General features: G+C 46.5%; 1 protein-coding gene across 7 annotated transcripts in view; it reads left to right on the plus strand.

The window, feature by feature from the left end:
* The window catches only part of CHD2 (chromodomain helicase DNA binding protein 2), a 69,838-nt gene extending 54,881 nt beyond the window's left edge, over positions 1 to 14,957 (plus strand). For all 7 annotated transcript variants that reach the window (XM_064669059.1, XM_064669058.1, XM_064669064.1 and 4 more), the window contains 14 exons: positions 54 to 229; positions 1,705 to 1,746; positions 2,751 to 2,890; positions 3,619 to 3,757; positions 3,898 to 4,048; positions 5,350 to 5,472; positions 5,783 to 5,911; positions 6,664 to 6,804; positions 7,949 to 8,083; positions 9,198 to 9,376; positions 9,931 to 10,030; positions 10,506 to 10,722; positions 11,086 to 11,335; positions 11,449 to 14,957. In XM_064669059.1, the coding sequence (XP_064525129.1) occupies positions 54 to 229; positions 1,705 to 1,746; positions 2,751 to 2,890; positions 3,619 to 3,757; positions 3,898 to 4,048; positions 5,350 to 5,472; positions 5,783 to 5,911; positions 6,664 to 6,804; positions 7,949 to 8,083; positions 9,198 to 9,376; positions 9,931 to 10,030; positions 10,506 to 10,722; positions 11,086 to 11,335; positions 11,449 to 11,782 (2,256 nt within the window). In that variant the 3' untranslated portion in view covers positions 11,783 to 14,957. The remainder of the gene's footprint in view (positions 1 to 53; positions 230 to 1,704; positions 1,747 to 2,750; positions 2,891 to 3,618; positions 3,758 to 3,897; positions 4,049 to 5,349; positions 5,473 to 5,782; positions 5,912 to 6,663; positions 6,805 to 7,948; positions 8,084 to 9,197; positions 9,377 to 9,930; positions 10,031 to 10,505; positions 10,723 to 11,085; positions 11,336 to 11,448) is intronic.
* The last annotated feature ends 554 nt before the right edge of the window (positions 14,958 to 15,511 follow it).

Here is a 15,511-nt window from a genome sequence, read left to right on the forward strand (position 1 = left end):
GCTGATTAGATTAGCAGTTGTTAACTATACTACTGTTCTTCTGGTACATACAGGCTCAGACAAATGACAGTGAATCAGATGCAGAAACTAAGAGAAGGCTGCAGAGATCATCTGGATCAGAAAGTGAGACTGACGACACCGATGACGAGAAGAGACCAAAGCGCAGGGGACGTCCTCGGAGTGTTAGAAAAGACACTGTGGAAGGATTTACTGATGCTGAAATCAGGAGGTCAGTGCTGAGCACAAGAGACAGTTCAGAAACCAAATATAGAAATGCCATGCAGGTGGAGAAAATCCCAGATTAATCCAGGACGCGTTCACCTGTAAGCACGTCAATGGTTAGGTGGAGCTGGTTCATTGAGACAGCTTCTGCACCTTTATATAATTCAGTTTGCTCCCAGCTGACCTTAACATCCAGGTCAGTGAAAAATGGACTGGATTGTCTTTAGTCAGGCTACAGTGAAGCTGGTGCCTTCCTGAGATTAATCCTTGTTGTAACTGCCTTTCCTGGGCCAAGGGGATTGAGCTAATTCCATGTAACACGTGAGATCTTAGGTGCCATGAGATACAGAGCTGGAGAAGCTAAGGGCTCTGGCCTTCCTGACATTTTTCTGGCAGTTATCCTGCTGATTTAAGCTCTAAGTGAAAGGCAGGCTCTGGCAAAGTGACCCCATGAGAAGCACTGGTCCCACTGATCCCAGCAGTTGTGTGTCAGTTCCTTGGAGGCAGCTGGGGGCTGAATTCGAGTATTGTTTTCTTCTTTTATCTTCTATTCTTGAATGTTTCCCAAAGATCTTTGTCTTACAGCTCTGCCCACATGTTCAGCCAAAGATGGAAAAGAGAGGGCTATGAGTTTTCCTTGACTCTTTCCATATCTGAGTTGCTATATTTTTAAGCAGGAGATACCACATTTTCTGGACTGTGGTACCTGCCCTATATCCATCTTGAAACCATGGAGCAGGAAGGACGTGTTACAATATGGAATATAGCAGCCATTTATTGTAATGTAACAGAAAGAGGCCGAAAGAGCAGAAGATGAAAAAAAGAAGGCAAAAAAATAATTAATTTAAAAAATAACCTGTAATTGTAGCCATTGGGTCTACTCCTAGCACAAGGCACTGTTTGATTGCAGCAACATTTGACTCTTGCCCTAAAGTTGTGTTAGCCATGGCAGGGACTTTCACAATAAAAATAAGACATAAAAATAAATAGCAATCCTTGTTTGCAAACCTCTGTGATGGATTGAACCACGCTTGGCTCTTCTGTGATGGGTTGCTACATTTACAGCCTGAGCCTTAAAATTACTAATGACATTGATTTAATGCCTCTTTTCTTCCTGGAAAAATGAAGTTAATAATTACCAACATGGTGTGAGCCAGTGCTTTCTTCTATTTTTTCTTTCTATTTTCTTCTGTTTTTTTTTTACACTACAGTTATGACTCTCTTTTTTTTTTTTTTTTTGTCATCTGTCAAGCACTCAAAATTCATAATAATATTGTGTTCTTCTCCAGCCAAGGTCACAAAACTCGTTGTGGGGGCTAATGGATGAAGCTTCCCAGTGCTGAGGGATACTGAGCTAATCAATGGGGAATGCAAGAGTGATAATCTGGCAGACTGTAATTCATATATTCAAGTGTATTTGTGATACTGGACCTACTTTTTATGGCAGTTAGTTTAGTCTTCTTCTTATTTTTTTTTCCTTAGGTTTATCAAGGCTTACAAGAAGTTTGGATTGCCTCTTGAAAGGTGAGTCCCACCCTGGCCCTGCTCCAGAGGGGAATCACGGAGGGACATTGTATTTCTGAGCAGAGCCAGACACACACATTGCTGTGGGTGTTTGAACCTTGCTGTCATGTCATCAGGAACACAAGCACTGCTGTGCAGTCCCTTGTGCCTCAGTTGATGGGCACTGATGAGTGCTGGCCAAAAGCATCTCGAGCAGTCGTGGCGCCGGGCTGTAACAGCATCGTCCTGCTGGCAGAGTCCGGCCCTTGGGGCATTCCCACTCAGCCTAGAAAAGAGAGGGAGCAGCTGTTGGAACAGCAAATACTACCCAAAACGCTTGCCAAGCTTCTCTCTGCACGTTAGCCTCAAAACTGAATTTGGAGCATCTTTCCATGCTCTGTCCCTCTTGAAGGGAAACGGGGAGAGGCACAGACCATCCTCAAGCGTGGGTCAGCAGAGCCCTGGCTGAGTGCTGTGACCCAGCATTAGTGAGGGGGGAAGGGAGATGCCATATGTGCTGGGGCTGGAAAGCCCCTGCTGAGGTCTCAGGGCTGAGGCAGGGTTCCCTGCATATATTGTATGAGAATTACAGTGTTTTTTCAGCTGGTTGTACTCTTCTGTTGTGAAACACAAGGCTTGCGTGTGAGTCTTCAGGCAGGCAAAAGGGACAGCAGATGGCAGCTTTGGACCATCAGATGGAGTTAATATGGAACTAGGAAAGCCTGAGGGAACACTGGGCAGTCATAGAGGGCCCCTGTTGTCCCCAAGACAGACAGTTCCCACCTTTGCTTTAGTACTAAAAAATCCAAAGGATTTGATCACTTATTCTACATCTGAAGTGCAGCTGTTAGACCTAAAAAAAGACCAAAAAACTGAGTTGCTTCCTGCACAAACTCAACTTGTGCGTGTTTCATACATTCGTATATGTACAGTATTGAGTACTAAAAGCTGTGAAACAGTTGATTAGGAGATGACTGGGAGGAGATATTCTCTATCAAATACAAAACACTTTCCCCCTTTCCCAGGTTGGAGTGTATTGCCCGAGATGCTGAGCTGGTGGATAAATCTGTGGCTGATCTGAAACGTTTAGGGGAGCTCATCCACAACAGCTGTGTGTCAGCAATGCAAGAATACGAGGAGCAGCTGAAAGAAAATCCAGGGGAAGGTAGGCAAGAGGGTTGTATGCTGCTGTTATGATGTTTTTGGGATTGTTCCATGGAGCTGGAGAGGAAACTGTTGCCATGCTGGCTGGGGAGGTGTGCCACATTGTGACTTAGAAGCAATAAAACAAGCACACACTTAAACCATCCCATCTCTGCCAGGCAGCTGTCACCAATGGAGAGAAACTCCTGAGCCTTCTGCTCAGACTGGAAAGTGCTGCTTGGGTCTGCTGGTTTCTGCTGGACATGTGTTTTCAAGGGGAGAGACTGAAGTGATCAGCTGATTTAATGCTGGGTCACAAAGCCCAAATTTTAACTGCTCTGGGGACTGGGAAGCAAACTGGTGCTATGTACTCCATGGTAAAGCTGGATCCACAGTTAGCACTTCCCAGAGCTGGAATCATCATCCACTCTCTGTATGGCTGTTCTGTGCTGTTGGTGTAGAGATAAAGGGTCAGGTGTGGATTTCCTGCTGGGTCTCTGCCTGTTGCAGCTGAACAAAACTGCTGAAGCAACAGCTCGAGCATACTTGGATGTGTTTTTAAGAAAATGATACTGGGAGGTGTTTGGATTGCAAATCTAAGTGAGTTAGTGTAAGAAAACTTATATTTTGGGCCTTATGTTTAAATAAGTGGTTGAGGCAAGGTCTTGATCACTGTCTGTGAAGCCATTTTTACAGAGGCACTTCTTTCTGTAAGAGTTCTCTTAGTTGCTTTGTTTTATTGTTGAGCAGGGAAAGGACCTGGAAAAAGACGAGGTCCTACTATCAAGATTTCTGGTGTCCAAGTCAACGTGAAATCCATCATCCAGCACGAAGAGGAGTTTGAAATGCTGCATAAATCCATTCCTGCAGACCCAGAGGAAAGGAAGAAGTGAGTTTGGCTAAAGTTAGGCAATGCAGAAAGAGGCTCAGGGAATTTGGATTTTGTAGTGGAAAGTGAATAGCCTGGATATGTGGATTTGCTTTATCCTCCACAGCATTAAAAGTAGCTCGTGTTTGAAATGCCTTTAGGTATCGCCTGACGTGCCGTGTCAAAGCTGCTCATTTTGATGTAGACTGGGGAGTGGAGGAGGATTCTCGCTTGTTAGTGGGAATTTACGAGCATGGTTATGGAAACTGGGAGCTAATTAAAACAGATCCGGAATTGAAGTTATCTGATAAGGTAGGTCGCTTCGCTTGCTGATTCCATTGGGTCCATGGCAGTGCTCACAGAGAACATGCTTCATTTACTCCAGGAACAGATGTTTGTGTTTATAACTTCTCCAAAAATAATAATAATAAATAATAATGAGGAAAACAGTGACCTTCATGGAATGTTGCATGCTCGATGGAAAGCAGAGCTGTGTTATTTGATGGGCAGTACATTTTCCCTGAGCAGTACCACATGAACCACACTGAAACGATGCAGGAAGAAAATGGCAATGCTGACATGTGTGGTTACATGCACAGGACAGAAGAGGCTGCATTGCATAATCATGACTTGATGAGTCTGAATTTCTGCGTGGAAGTAATTTTTCACAGATTTGACACTGCTTATGTCAAGACTGGTCTGTGTTAGCTTTGAGGGTATAGTTACATGACTGGTGATGGCAGCACAGCCAGCTGGAAAGCCTCCATCTAGTTCCTCTGTTCCTCAGTCATGCCCACAAGTACAGCTTGTGGGGACCATGTTGAAATGATCTGGGTTAAAAATAAGCCTCCATCCGTTGTGTCAGTGCAGTGGAAAGAGCAAACTGCAGCACAGGGCTGAGGAGCATCGGGAATCTCCACGCCAGCTTTGCTGCCAATGTGTGACATTCCCATGACATCCCTACTAGTGCTTTTAGCAAAGATCATGCTGTGGCTGAGAGCCCTTAATATGTGGAGTTCAGAAAGGCATCTTATAGTGGAAACAACTGCCTGAGACACACCACCCAGTTTCCAATGAAGTATGAAACTAACCTAGTTGATGAGCTGAGATACTTCCCACAAAGTGGCCCCTTGGAGCCTTGTTTTCCGCTAAAAATTCTGCATCTGTACCACTGCTGTAGCAATGTCTTAGGTTACCAGAGGGACCAGCCTGCTGTGACAAGGCTGTCACAAACAAATCTGATGTGTCAAGGAGAGTGGACTCAGTTTTGCAACACAAGGTCCCAAATATAGTTTGTAAAGGTTTTTTTTTCTTCTAGAAAAGATCTTTTTTCTTCAAGAAAGATCCCAGAGAACCTAGAGAGCTGCCTTGGGGTCCTTCAACTTCTGCAAAAGTCCAAGGGGAGGGATGCTTGTTTGCTGGGAGCTTCACTTTTAGCCAGACAGGGAGAGTCTGTGAGGAGGGGGGAAGGAATGCTTGAGCCTGCTTGTTCCCCCAGAAGGTGCAGCATCTCCAGCCCTTTGCTGGGCCTGGAAGGACTGCTGATAGTGTGTATCTCTTTTGTCAAGCTTTGTGCATGAAGGTATATATTTTTGTTTTCTGCTTTATTGAAGATCCTACCTGTTGAGACAGATAAGAAACCTCAGGGAAAACAGCTCCAGACTCGAGTTGATTATCTACTGAAACTGCTGAAGAAAGACCTGGACAAGAAAGAAAACATGAAAGATGGGGAAGAGGTGAGATGTGGCTGCTTGATTCTGGGGATTTCAAGAGGAGTGATGGCAGGCTGATGGCAGGGAACAACCTGTGTTCTCAGGTCACTGAACATCATCTCCGTGAGGGAATATGGGCTTGTCTGTTGTCTGATTGCATTGTGATATTGAAGTGATAATTAGTGAGGGGCAGGTGCTTATTGCACTTACTCGGGCTCATCAGGCTTCCTGCCATCCTGCAGGGCTGCAGTTGTTTGCAAGGCGTTCAGGAGATATAAAATGGCTCCAGGAAGTAGCTATTTGCTTGCTCTGACTACTTCTGTGTTTTCACCAGGGCAAGCTAAAGAAGAGGAAGCCACGAGTAAAGAAAGAGAACAAGGCTCCCAAAGTCAAAGATGAGCATGGGAATGAACTCTCCTCTCCTCGGCACTCGGACAACCAGTCAGAAGAAGGTGAAGTCAAGGTGAGTCAACCTGGTGGATAGTGGCTTTTCCAGGTTTCCTTGAGCTGTGCTATTACTGCCCAAACTCACCTTGAGAAGCACCCCCAGCAAAGCCCTGGGGAGCCAGGGGGCACTACAGAGTGAATTCCCACAGGACTGACAAACTTACAAAAACATACATGCACCTGTCAGGGTGAAGGAGGCACCTTTCCCACCTATTCTTTTAGGTCAGTGCTTTAAGTGTTTTTGGGCATCTTAGAGTGGCCACACACATCCACATATTGACTTGGAGGAAAGGTTGTGTTAGGACAAAGCCTGCTGCCCTTATAAAGGAGAGAAAGAAGAATTGTTTCTCTCTCCTTTTGGGCACGTCAGCCAGTGGTGAAGTTGGAGTTTACCAAGGTCATGCTGTTGCTTAGAAAACGTTCTGTCATTGAGTGGTTTGGCTTGTAGTCTGAGGCTTTTTGTTCATGTGCTGATCAGTATCTACCTCAGGGGCTGAGCGTTCTGGAGCACAGCTGGCACAGGAAAGCAGTGCAGATCTGCAGCTTGCTAGCTTGTCACAGGCTGGGGCTCCTCTGGTTTTTATACCCTTTTGTCAAGTTTGGGTGGATGGCAGCTGCTTAAGCAGGGCTTGCTGTCTGGTTAAAGAGGTGTGAGGGCAAATTTGGATGTACCTCAAAAGTTGCCTGCATTTTAAGGATGTAAGTTTTATTGGAAGAAAGTGTGCATGAGGTGAGGACTCCAACTTTGTGCTGTGACTGGTTTTCTAGGAGGATGGCTTGGACAAGAGCCCGGTGAAAAAGAAACAGAAGAAGAAAGAGAACAAAGAGAACAAGGAAAAACAGACATCCTCTAAGAAAGAAAAGGAAAGTGATAAAGAGAAAAAGAAAACAAAAGACAAGAAAGAGAAGGTATGTGGTACTCTCAGGAGCAGTTTGATAGGAAAGTCCCTGAGCAGAAGGACAAACTGTGAGACTTAGGATTCATGGAAGGCCCTGTGTGAAGAGACATCAATGAAGCACTGGGGGGTGAGGTGGTATCCTGTTTTCAGCCCTTCTTGCCATAAAAAGTAGAAAAGGCAGTATGTCCTAAAGGTTGATGGAACATGAAGCAAAAAGGAAGAGATTTTGTCAGTCTGCCTTTAAAGTACAGCTATCCCTGTGACAGTGATATGGCCACATAGCTGATGTTAAGGAAGAACAGGGGAAGAGCCTGGAGCACTCAGATCAAAGTTCTGTTCAGCTGTGATTTATCACAGAGTTGGCAGCTCCTTGTCTTTATTCCCCTTTAATTTAAACTCACCCAAATGACCCAACTGCCCACACCATCAAGACTGAAAAGTTGTCATTGTCACTGTTCAGGACTCAACCAGAATGAGTGTTTCAACATCCCTGGTATGTTGGAGACTAAAATGTCTCTTGAATCTTGGGTGCAACTGCCCTGAGGCTGGGTTCAAATTGGAAGGGGAGTAAAAGCTCCCATACTGACCTGAAGTACCTGTCCAAGGAACAGGTATGTGCTGCATGTGAGTGTGCTTTGACACTGAGGTCATAAGTGCAAACCAAGAAGTTTTGTTGAGAATGTAGGGGAAGGTTTTCTTTCCAGTGATATTTGGTACGGCTTTGACTGCAGATAAGTCATGTAAGTAAAATTTTACATAAACAGGCCATGGTTTGAGAACTAGTGACATCACATGAAGTTGCAGATCCTTGTAGGCATGAGACTACCCTGAGCTCTGTCCTTTGCAAGGGAGGGATATTCTTTCACTTACACTCTCTTCCAAGTCTTCAGCACTTGGTTTTCTCTCCATGAGTGTGAATATCATATTCATGTCCAAACTGTTGGCTCTGACTTCCCTCTGCTCCCTTAGGGGTGATGTAAAGCTAAATAGAGCCATTGCAGCTCAACAGTTTTTGATTCTGGGAGGAAAGTTGTAGGAGCAGTGCCCAGGGTTTAACAACTGCCAGTAACAATAGTGCAGAGGCTGTTAGTTGGATTACTTGGGATCCTGCAGTCTGGCTTGTCATGTGATGTGTGTAATTTGTCCTTGTAAAGCCTAAAGGTGGAGAGGCCAAATCTGGGAGCAAAGGGAAGAGATCACAAGGTCCCGTCCACATTACTGCAGGGAGTGAACCGATCCCCATTGGCGAAGATGAGGATGATGATCTGGACCAAGAAACATTCAGCATAGTGAGTATTTTCCTCGGGAGATGGGAGGGCAGTGGCAGAGAGCCCAGCCCAAGGCGGTTGGGGTTTGCTTAGAAGGACATGTTGTAGGTGTCAGGGTGTGAACCCTCTCCGAGCGCCCCACAGGGATTTCCTCTGGTCAATCTGAGAGCAGGGCAGGACAATCCTGGATGAGATCTGACCACCAGCCTCTGTGCTACTCACTGGTAGCGTGTCAGCAGAGCAAGCACAAGAGCTCTCTGCTTCAGCTGGTAAATTCCCACCTCTCATTTGGCAGCCCTGGGTTACAGAAGACCCTGCAGCCTTATGTGGCAATCCCTTCCCTATAGAAGCCAAGGAGCCATTTGGGGCTCTTCCAGGCAGGGAAATAGAGTTTACAGGGTGACCTTGTATGGCTCTGGGAGGTAGAGAGCTGTGTAAATGCTCTCACAGCAAATGTGCCCACAAGGCTCGTTGCAAAAATAGCCATTTAGTAAAAGTTGTCATGGCAGATTCTCCTTGGCTGAAATACCACTTCTTAAAAACAGTTCTCTCAAGGCAAAGCTGTATGTTCGCCTCAGGTCTTTGTTATTTTTTGTCTTTTTCTATAACTTTCCCTCTTGTGATACATGGAAGGTCCAGTCAGGCAGTAGAAACCTGTCTGATTTCCTGTCTGTGCCCAGTGTTGATAAGCACAGTTGAAAAAGATGCTTTCATCTCATGCCTGCTAGTTTTGGTAAAAGGGAGCATTAAAGTGACTGCATATAGTGATGAACAGGATTAAGTGAGCTCTCCTTCAGCTGGGGCTGCTGGTTCAGTGTGTGGATACTTGGATATGCCTCTCTACCTGCTGTGGGATCTGTGTGGGAGCAGACCATGTGTGGTTATGGCTTGCACGGCAAATTGTTCCCCTCTAAAAGGCAGAGGCAGTGGAGATGGGGAGACTCTTGTCTTTTCCTGATTATTATCTGCAGCATGTCTAACAAATTGCTGTTTTATAGCTGATTTCTCCTTGTCTAATGGTCAGATAAAGCTAAAAGCTTGTTCTAATGAACTTCTTGCAGCTCTGATTAACAGGGGAACAGTGTAGAGACCTGTGCCAAATTAATCACTTTCTCCTCTCTATGGCTCTTTCAAGTGCAAGGAAAGGATGAGACCAGTCAAAAAAGCACTGAAGCAGCTTGATAAGCCTGATAAAGGACTGACAGTTCAAGAACAACTGGAGCACACACGCAACTGCCTCCTAAAAATTGGTGATCGCATCTCTGAGTGCCTTAAAGCCTACACTGACCAGGATCACATCAAGCTATGGAGAAGGTGAGGGATCATTTTGTTTTCCTTGGCTGGTCTAGGATATTTTGAAAAAACTCAGGCTGCTGAGTTTTATGTGAGTGAATGTGCCATTTGCCTGTTATTTAACCAGTGAAATCTTGTGTTCTCTAGCCCACTCAGTCCATAGAATTACAGAATTATGAAATGTTTTGGGTTGGGAGGGACCTTAAAGATTATCTAGTTCCAACCCCCCTACCATGAGCAAGGACATCTTCCTCTACACCAGGTTGATCAGAGCCCCATCCAACCTAGCCTTGAACACTTCCAGGGATGGTTTTCCATGGCCAGTCCCAGGTGAGGGTTTTTTCTGCAAGTGTTGGTTTCATTTACCTGGATTTCAAAGGTAGTTTAGATAAACCAGTGCAAACCTCTTTATTTTACTTTGAGAAACTTGGTTCCAGCCCTCCTGATCATCCTGTCCTGTGCTGGGTTGAGACTGTTTTCCAGAAGGGGTCAAATTGATTTGGTGTTGGTTTGGAAGCAGTTGGCAGTTAAACTGCTGATGTAGCAATTAACAGAAAACGTTCATGTCCTTCTAGGAACCTATGGATATTTGTGTCAAAATTCACAGAATTTGATGCCAGAAAACTACACAAACTCTACAAGATGGCTCATAAGAAAAGATCACAGGAAGAGGAGGTGAGAGCTGAAGTGCCTTTCCTTTGATTGCTGTCTTTAAATGTTGCTGCACTTAAAGTGCCAATACTTTCTGCCTCTTAACGTGGGTGTTCTTAGTTGTTGTTGTCAGTGTGTGATTTTCTCAACATCTAAACAGTCTGGCTGCATTTGCCTTCTCTTTCATGTGGCATTTCTGGTCACTTTGTCCTGGCTGTTCTGACCAAGAAAAAGCATTGTTTGGTGTGGCATATGGTGTTGAGTTGCCCTTTAGAGTGAAAAGCCTGGCATGCTGCCCTGTAGAAATAAGTGTAGAAGCAGTGCTGCAAAACCGTGCCTGTCCTCCACCACGTTTGCACCGTGCTCGGGCACAGTTGGTTCACCGGGTCTTCAAAGAGGCAGGAAAATCCAGAGCCTGACAGACAAGGCCATTCCACACAGAGTCCAAATCTTTTGATGGAAGACCAGCTGAGCTGTATCCCTCTCTTCCACCTTGCAGGAGCAGAAAAAGAAGGAGGACACGTCCAGCATGAAGAAGCCGTTCCGCCCAGAGCCTTCAGGCTCCAGCCGCGATTCCGTGATGTCCCAGTCTCACGTGCCTCACAATCCTCATTCCCAGAAGATCCATATGCCCCCTTCCCACACCCAGCAGCAGATGCACGGGCACCCACGTGACAACTATGGCCACCCAAACAAGAGACACTTCAGCAACACAGGTTAGTGCTGGCAAGCCAGGAGAAACCACCCCTTCTAACCTAATGCTCCTGGACACTAATCCTTCTGGGAATTGTGACTGGTCACGTGTAAAGGTGATGGGATAGAACAAATATTACCATTGTACTTACTGCTGGACTAGAAAACATAACGATGTAGTGAGGAAAAGAATATAAGAATGGGACACAATAAGATTTGTCAGAATAATGATAAAGAAATTCAAAGAAGAAAATTGGGCCCACGTAGTTTAGGGAGGAGGAGGTTAAAGGGGCATCAATAGTTACAATTTCTGTGAGAATTCAGCAAAGTAATGGGCTTAAACTAAAGTATAAAAGAGACTTACAGGTCCTCTTTCCTCGTGGCAGACCGAGGAGACTGGCAGAGGGATCGAAAGTTCAACTATGGTGGCAACAGCAACCAGATGTGGGGTGGGGAGAGGCACCACCAGTACGAGCAGCACTGGTACAAGGACCACCACTACGGGGACCGGCGGTCGCGGGGGGATCCCCACCGGAGCTCCGGGAACTACAGACCAAACAACCTCTCCCGCAAGAGGCCGTACGAGCAGTACAACAGCGACCGAGACCACAGGGGCCACCGAGACTATTATGACAGGTAATTAACTCCCTTCCACCTCAGGCAGGCTGGGAGGAGTTCGACAGGATGCACCGTGTTGGCCAGGCTTGCCTTGGGAAACTGATCTCCATCCGTTTGTTTTCCCTCCGCAGGCACCACCACGAGTCCAAGCGTCGACGATCCGATGACTTCAGGCCTCAGAACTACCACCAGCAGGATTTCCGACGGATGTCTGATCACAGGCCGCCCATGGGATACCATGGCCAAGGACCTTCGGACCACTACAGGTCCTTCCACACAGACAAACTGGGAGATTACAAACAGCCCCTCCCTCCATCTCACCCTGCAGTGTCGGACCCTCGCTCTCCCCCCTCTCAGAAATCCCCCCACGATTCCAAGTCACCTCTCGATCACAGGTCACCTCTGGATAGGTCATTGGAACAGAAAAACAATCCAGATTATAACTGGAACATTCGGAAAGCATAAAGAGACTGAGAGGGGGAAGCGCACGTCTGAAATACTTGGATTGGTGTGGCGGTGGCTGCTTTCTCCAAGCCAGGAACGAGAAATTCTGAACATGCTGCTATCATCTGGCTGGGTCAAGGAGGATTATGGGGGAGTGGGTGGAGGAAGATTTTCCCTAATTCTTGATTCTGGTTTGGATTCCCGTTTCCTTTCCCCTTTTTTACCATTGAACTGTTCTATCATGGAACCAGCCTTGCTGCCTCGGTCTTTGTTTTGTTTTTGTTTTCCTCAGTCCAATGGACCCAAGGGAATTTTCCCCAGCCAGTGTTTCCTCAGAAGGAGAAGGCAGATCAGTGCTGCTTAGGATGGTGCAGAAGGCTGTGAGCCTGCTCCAACTTGATGTTATGTGACAGATGCTGCTTTGGGATTGAGGATAAACTGGTTGGGCTGGGATTTGTGTGTAACCAGCATGGGGCAATGGGAGGATGTATTCAAGGAGGGACAGGAAAGACCCTCAGCAGCCAACTTTGGTTGAAAGAGGGACTTGCTGTCCCTGCAGAGTGAGCTGTGCTGGTGACAATCCGTCACTTTCCTGGCCATGTTATCATTTCCATGTCTTTATCCATTTCAAGAAACTGGCTCTGCTTTGATTTCTGTTGTCCCCTGCAACAGGAGAGCTGGGGGTGATCTTCCTCCCATCTCCAGGGCTGGAACTGGCAAATCTTGACTCTGGGGAGAGTGGGAGTTGGGATATGTGAAAAAAAGACTGACTTCCTTAGCAAAGGCTTAGTTCACTTCTAACCAGTAGTAAAGAAATCGGGGTGAGAACAGTATTTCCCAGTGGACAGGGATCAGGAATTCACAACAAAACGCTTCTCTTCTGGCATGGGCAGCTTGGGTGGTCCAGGAACTAACAGGTGCTGGCTGGGAGCTGCAAGATCAAAAGATGGCTCTGGGCATCTGGGGATCCTGGAACTTCCAATCTCCCTCCCACTGAAGTGCTCTGGTCTTTGGGCAAGTAATTTTTCTCTGTGCTTCACGAAGCAGTGATCACAAACCTTTACTGCAACTGAAGGATAAAGGATGGTAGAACAAAGGGAAATAGGAATCCACTGTTCAGGAATAGTCACCTTCCTGCCACCCTTCCGGCAGTGACTCAGAATTGCTAAAAGTACCTGCACTTACAGACCTTCTGTCTAAATTGGAAATGAGCCTGGGGACTTAGCACCTCAGTGAGCAGGGAGCAAATAAGGAATTCAGGACTGATCCTTGGAGCAAACGTCTTAAGAGCCCAGCATGGCAGAGGGAAAAGAGGAGTCTGCAACCCAGTTCAGTGGACTTCAGGGCAAACACTCCAAGTATTCAAGCCACAGCATTTGATGCAAACCAGCATCCAGCCTGGACGCTGCTGTGGTTGTGCACAGATTGCTGGCCAGAAGTAGTTTGGGTGATTATTTTTCAGGTTGGAGTTCCCTGGACACCACAAAGCTCTCCCAAAAGACAGCCTGCCCAGAGTGTGGTGTCTGGGGATGCGTCACCTCCCAGAGCTCAGTGTTAAAGACCAGGCTGTTCCAGACTCCCCTCTTTGATGAGAGATAGAAGCTGGGCCTCCTGTTAAGATGCCAGTATTTGACCCTAATAAGCTGTGATGTCCTTTCCCCGAAAGACTGAGGGCAGGTGGGTGTTCAGGGCTGGTTTCCTGACTCCAGCCAGTGCCTTGGAAGGCGCATGCAAACCAACACTAATATATCCCATGTCCCCTCCACGCAGCGTATCCCTGGAAATCTGCTGCCGTCACTCCCTCTGAGCCTGCTGCTTTAACGGGACACACGGGAAGGGTTTTTCTTCCTTTTTGTTTTTATTTTGCAAGATTTCCACCAAATTCAGGGCAGTTTTGTTTCCTTAGGGGCACTTGCTGCCCTGAGAAAGTGTTACACTTGTGTTTACCTGTGCAGGGTGAGGTTAATGCAAGTCTTCCACAGTCCCCCTTGGAGCTGCCAGGCAGTGGGAGGTGTGGAGAGAGCATGTTTCCGCAGCTTTTCCCACTAAGCTGTGACTGCAGCCTGTGGTATTCAACAAAGAGGTCCTTTCTTTTCAGAGGTATTAGCTTTTAATGTGAAAATGGAAGAAACCTCAGAGGGGGCAAAGAGAATTGCTCTTTTTGTCCCCAAGCGGTGCTGTCATAATGGGAAGTTCGTGCCATACTCTTGTAGCAAAGGCAGTACTGGACAGCCAGTATTAGGGTTGGTGCAGGAAAACTTTGAACCCCAGCAAGAAGCATTTTCTGTGTCCAGATGTGGGGGTTTCTGCACATCGTGGGTTCCAGGTATGAGGTTGGTTTGGGTTTCCTTCTTGTGCAACAGCAACAGCTTTACTCTTGTCCACCAGAGAGTTGTCCCTGCTGTCACTTCATAGTGATGCTGAAGGCACATCATTTTGTCCACTTGTGGTGGGCAGGTCTTTGCTGAGTTTGGTTTTAGTGAAGCTGGAGAATGAGATTTGGGAGAAAGTTCTCCCTGAGCACACACACATGCATTTTATGTCCCCTCAGCATAGGGACCATGACCAGACCCAATCACTTGGATATGAGTGGGATCAGAGGGGACACGTCCACAGCCATAAACTTCCCTGTGGTGCTTGTGTCAACACCTGGTACAGCTCTTCCTTCCGAACCGGCTGCTGGATTCCCTCCAGCCTCTTTGCAGGAAAAAGTACTAACTTGGGTTAGTATTTTGATGGGTTTTTATTAAAAAAAAAAAAGTTTTTTAGCCTGACCTCTTTGGAAATGGTGTAAAGTTATGAATTCACATGTTGCAAGTCCTGCAGACCAAAACTTGCTGTGGGGACAGGCGATGTGGTCCCAACCAAAACGGATGTGTAACAACGCACTGAAGTCCTTGCGTGAACGGTTTGTGATCCTCACAAAAATACTATTCTGCTTTCACCCATTTCCTCCCAACCTCTGCCTCCCCTCCAGGGAGAGAAGGACTCTTACTGTAAAAAATGCGGACTTTTAAACCTGTTGACTAAAAACAGTAATTAATATTAATTTATATTTGTGAAAGAAATGCCACTGTCCTAGTGATTTCTGATGTAAATATGTTGTTTATATAGTATGTATGAAATTTTCCTACCTTGTAAAACTGCTGTACTTTTGATTCTTGTATATTAAAAAGTGTTACTGAGATTTTCAGAACGGCCCCAGCATGGTGTCTCTAGGGGGTCCTGCGGCCCCTGGGTACAAAGGCAGGTCGAGGGGGTGAGAGCCTGACACTGGGGCTGTTTTGGGATGACAGGGCCCTTTCCTGCAAGCCACGATGGATATTTTCACTGTGCAGGAATAAGCATGTTCTTCTTGGCTGCTTACGCAGTCTGCAGTGATAGAGACTTGTAAATCCTTTTGGATGGGAATTTCCACCTGATCAGGAGGAGCCAGGCATTCCCTCACCCATATCCACCAGGATTTCACTGTGATGATACCAAAGTTTATGTGTTTATCCAGCCTCCATATTTTCTGGATCTCTGGACACAAGTAAACTTATTTTTGACCTTTTCTGGGGAGAATTCCCCATTCTCTAAAAGGAGTTCTGCTCCTGCTGAGTTGGTGGAGTTCTCCACTCTGTCTCTGGCCCCTCCTGGGCAGGATGTGCCTCTCCCCAGGTGGGATGTGATGGCACCCAGTGGGCTGCTTTGCTTTGGTTGTTACCCCCCACCACTCATGCTGAGGCCCACACGGCAGGGCAGGGAGCA

The sequence above is a fragment of the Pseudopipra pipra genome, chromosome 12 (assembly GCF_036250125.1).
Source record: "Pseudopipra pipra isolate bDixPip1 chromosome 12, bDixPip1.hap1, whole genome shotgun sequence".
NCBI lineage: Eukaryota > Metazoa > Chordata > Aves > Passeriformes > Pipridae > Pseudopipra > Pseudopipra pipra.